The sequence below is a fragment of the Emiliania huxleyi genome (assembly GCF_000372725.1).
Source record: "Emiliania huxleyi CCMP1516 unplaced genomic scaffold EMIHUscaffold_6119, whole genome shotgun sequence".
Classification (NCBI taxonomy): domain Eukaryota; phylum Haptophyta; order Isochrysidales; family Noelaerhabdaceae; genus Emiliania; species Emiliania huxleyi.
The window spans coordinates 1-1,489 of NW_005197408.1; the positions used below are offsets into that span (position 1 = coordinate 1).

General features: G+C 67.5%; 1 protein-coding gene across 1 annotated transcript; it reads left to right on the forward strand.

Moving 5' to 3' along the window:
• Positions 1–157: 157 nt before the first annotated feature.
• On the forward strand, positions 158–460 carry EMIHUDRAFT_124656 (hypothetical protein; the record flags this gene model as incomplete). Its single annotated transcript, XM_005763883.1, has 1 exon — positions 158–460. A coding segment is annotated over one exon (303 nt), but the record flags the coding sequence as incomplete, so codon positions are not given.
• Positions 461–1,489: the final 1,029 nt, after the last annotated feature.

Sequence of the window (1,489 nt, forward strand, 5' to 3'; positions counted from 1 at the left end):
CGGGGCCCAGCCACAGCCTACCGCCACACCGCCACAGCCCGTCCGTCTCCGCTCCCCTCACACACACCCTTCCTTCTCCGCTGCCCTCACTGCCCCACCCCGCTCCCCCGCTGCCCCCGCCCCGCGCCCTCACTGCCTCGTCCTGACCGCGAGCCAGGTTGCGCTCGGCCTCGACCCGAACCTCTTCTCGCACCCGCACGCCTTCGACCCGGAACGCTACGCGCGCGGAGAGCACGGCCCGCACGGCGCCGCGCTCGCAACCTTCGGCGCCGGGCCGCGCATCTGTGTCGGGCTGCGCCTCGCCGAGACCGAGCTCTGCGCGCTGCTCGCGCTGCTGCTGCGCCGCTTCGAGATCGAGCCTGCGGGGCCGGCGCCTCGAGAGTGGTGCGCCGTCACAAACTCCCCAAGGCAGAGCGGGCTGTCCCTGCGGCTCGTGCCCCGGGAATGGGGAAAGGGATAGTCGCGGCTTGGTCAACCTCAACGAGACGAGGTGACGACTCTTGCGTGGTAAGGTCCTTATATAGTAAGTGCGGCCGGTGTGTAATCTTGTGTGGAGCGCTCATGTGTCGTCCATGAGCTGTGTATGCTGTATTACTCCCTGTATCCGGGTGTGGCCTGTGTGGAGGCGTGTGTGCCCCGGGTGTCTCCACTCCCGGTGTATCTTTCGCAGAGCGCGACCCACACAAAGCACCAAAGTTAGGCATACCCCCCGGCGCAGTGTCCCCCGCTATGTGTCGCCGTTTGTCGGGGCACGCTATCCTGTGCAGTCAGGGCAAGTGGGGGCGGGGTGGAGTGCCCAGGGACAAGTCCAGGGACCTCTCTGCCCACAGTCCAGGGGTGCGTCGAACCTTCCATCACCCTGGGAACGTCCGGGTGTTGGAAGTAAAGATATATTACTTTTTTCTTTCGCAGAGCGCGGGTCCGGAAACTCGCCGCACGCCGGAGAATCAAAATACAAGAAGCCGAGACAGAAAGTCGGCCCCCTCGCTCGCTCGCACGGACGCTGCCGACGATGACACTCGCGCCACTCACGCTGCAGGCCGTGCTCCCCCCCGCCTCCCCCGCCCCCCCCTCGCCCGCCACCCCCCACCCTCCACTCCCTGCGCTGCTCCGCGACTACAAGAGGACGGGCGCGTACTTCTCCTTCTTGGACTTGGCCTCCCGCACGGCGTCTGCGCGGTCGAAGGCGGCGGAGAAGGGGGTGCCCGGGTCGGTCTCAAAGTCGAGCGTCAGCTTCTCTAGATCCGCCGCCTCCATCTTGAAGGCCGCGTCGTCGTCGTAGCCGCCGCCGCGCGGCCGGCGCGGCCGCCGCCCTGCCGCCTTCTCCGCCTTCTCCTCCGCAGTCAGCTCGACGTACGGCTTCATCGAGAGGCCGATGCGGCGCTTGTCGTCGAAGGAGACGACGCGGACCTGCACCTCCTGCCCCTCGGACAGCTCCGCCGCCACCGACTCGACGCCCCCCTCCTTGATCTCGGAGATGTGCAGCAGC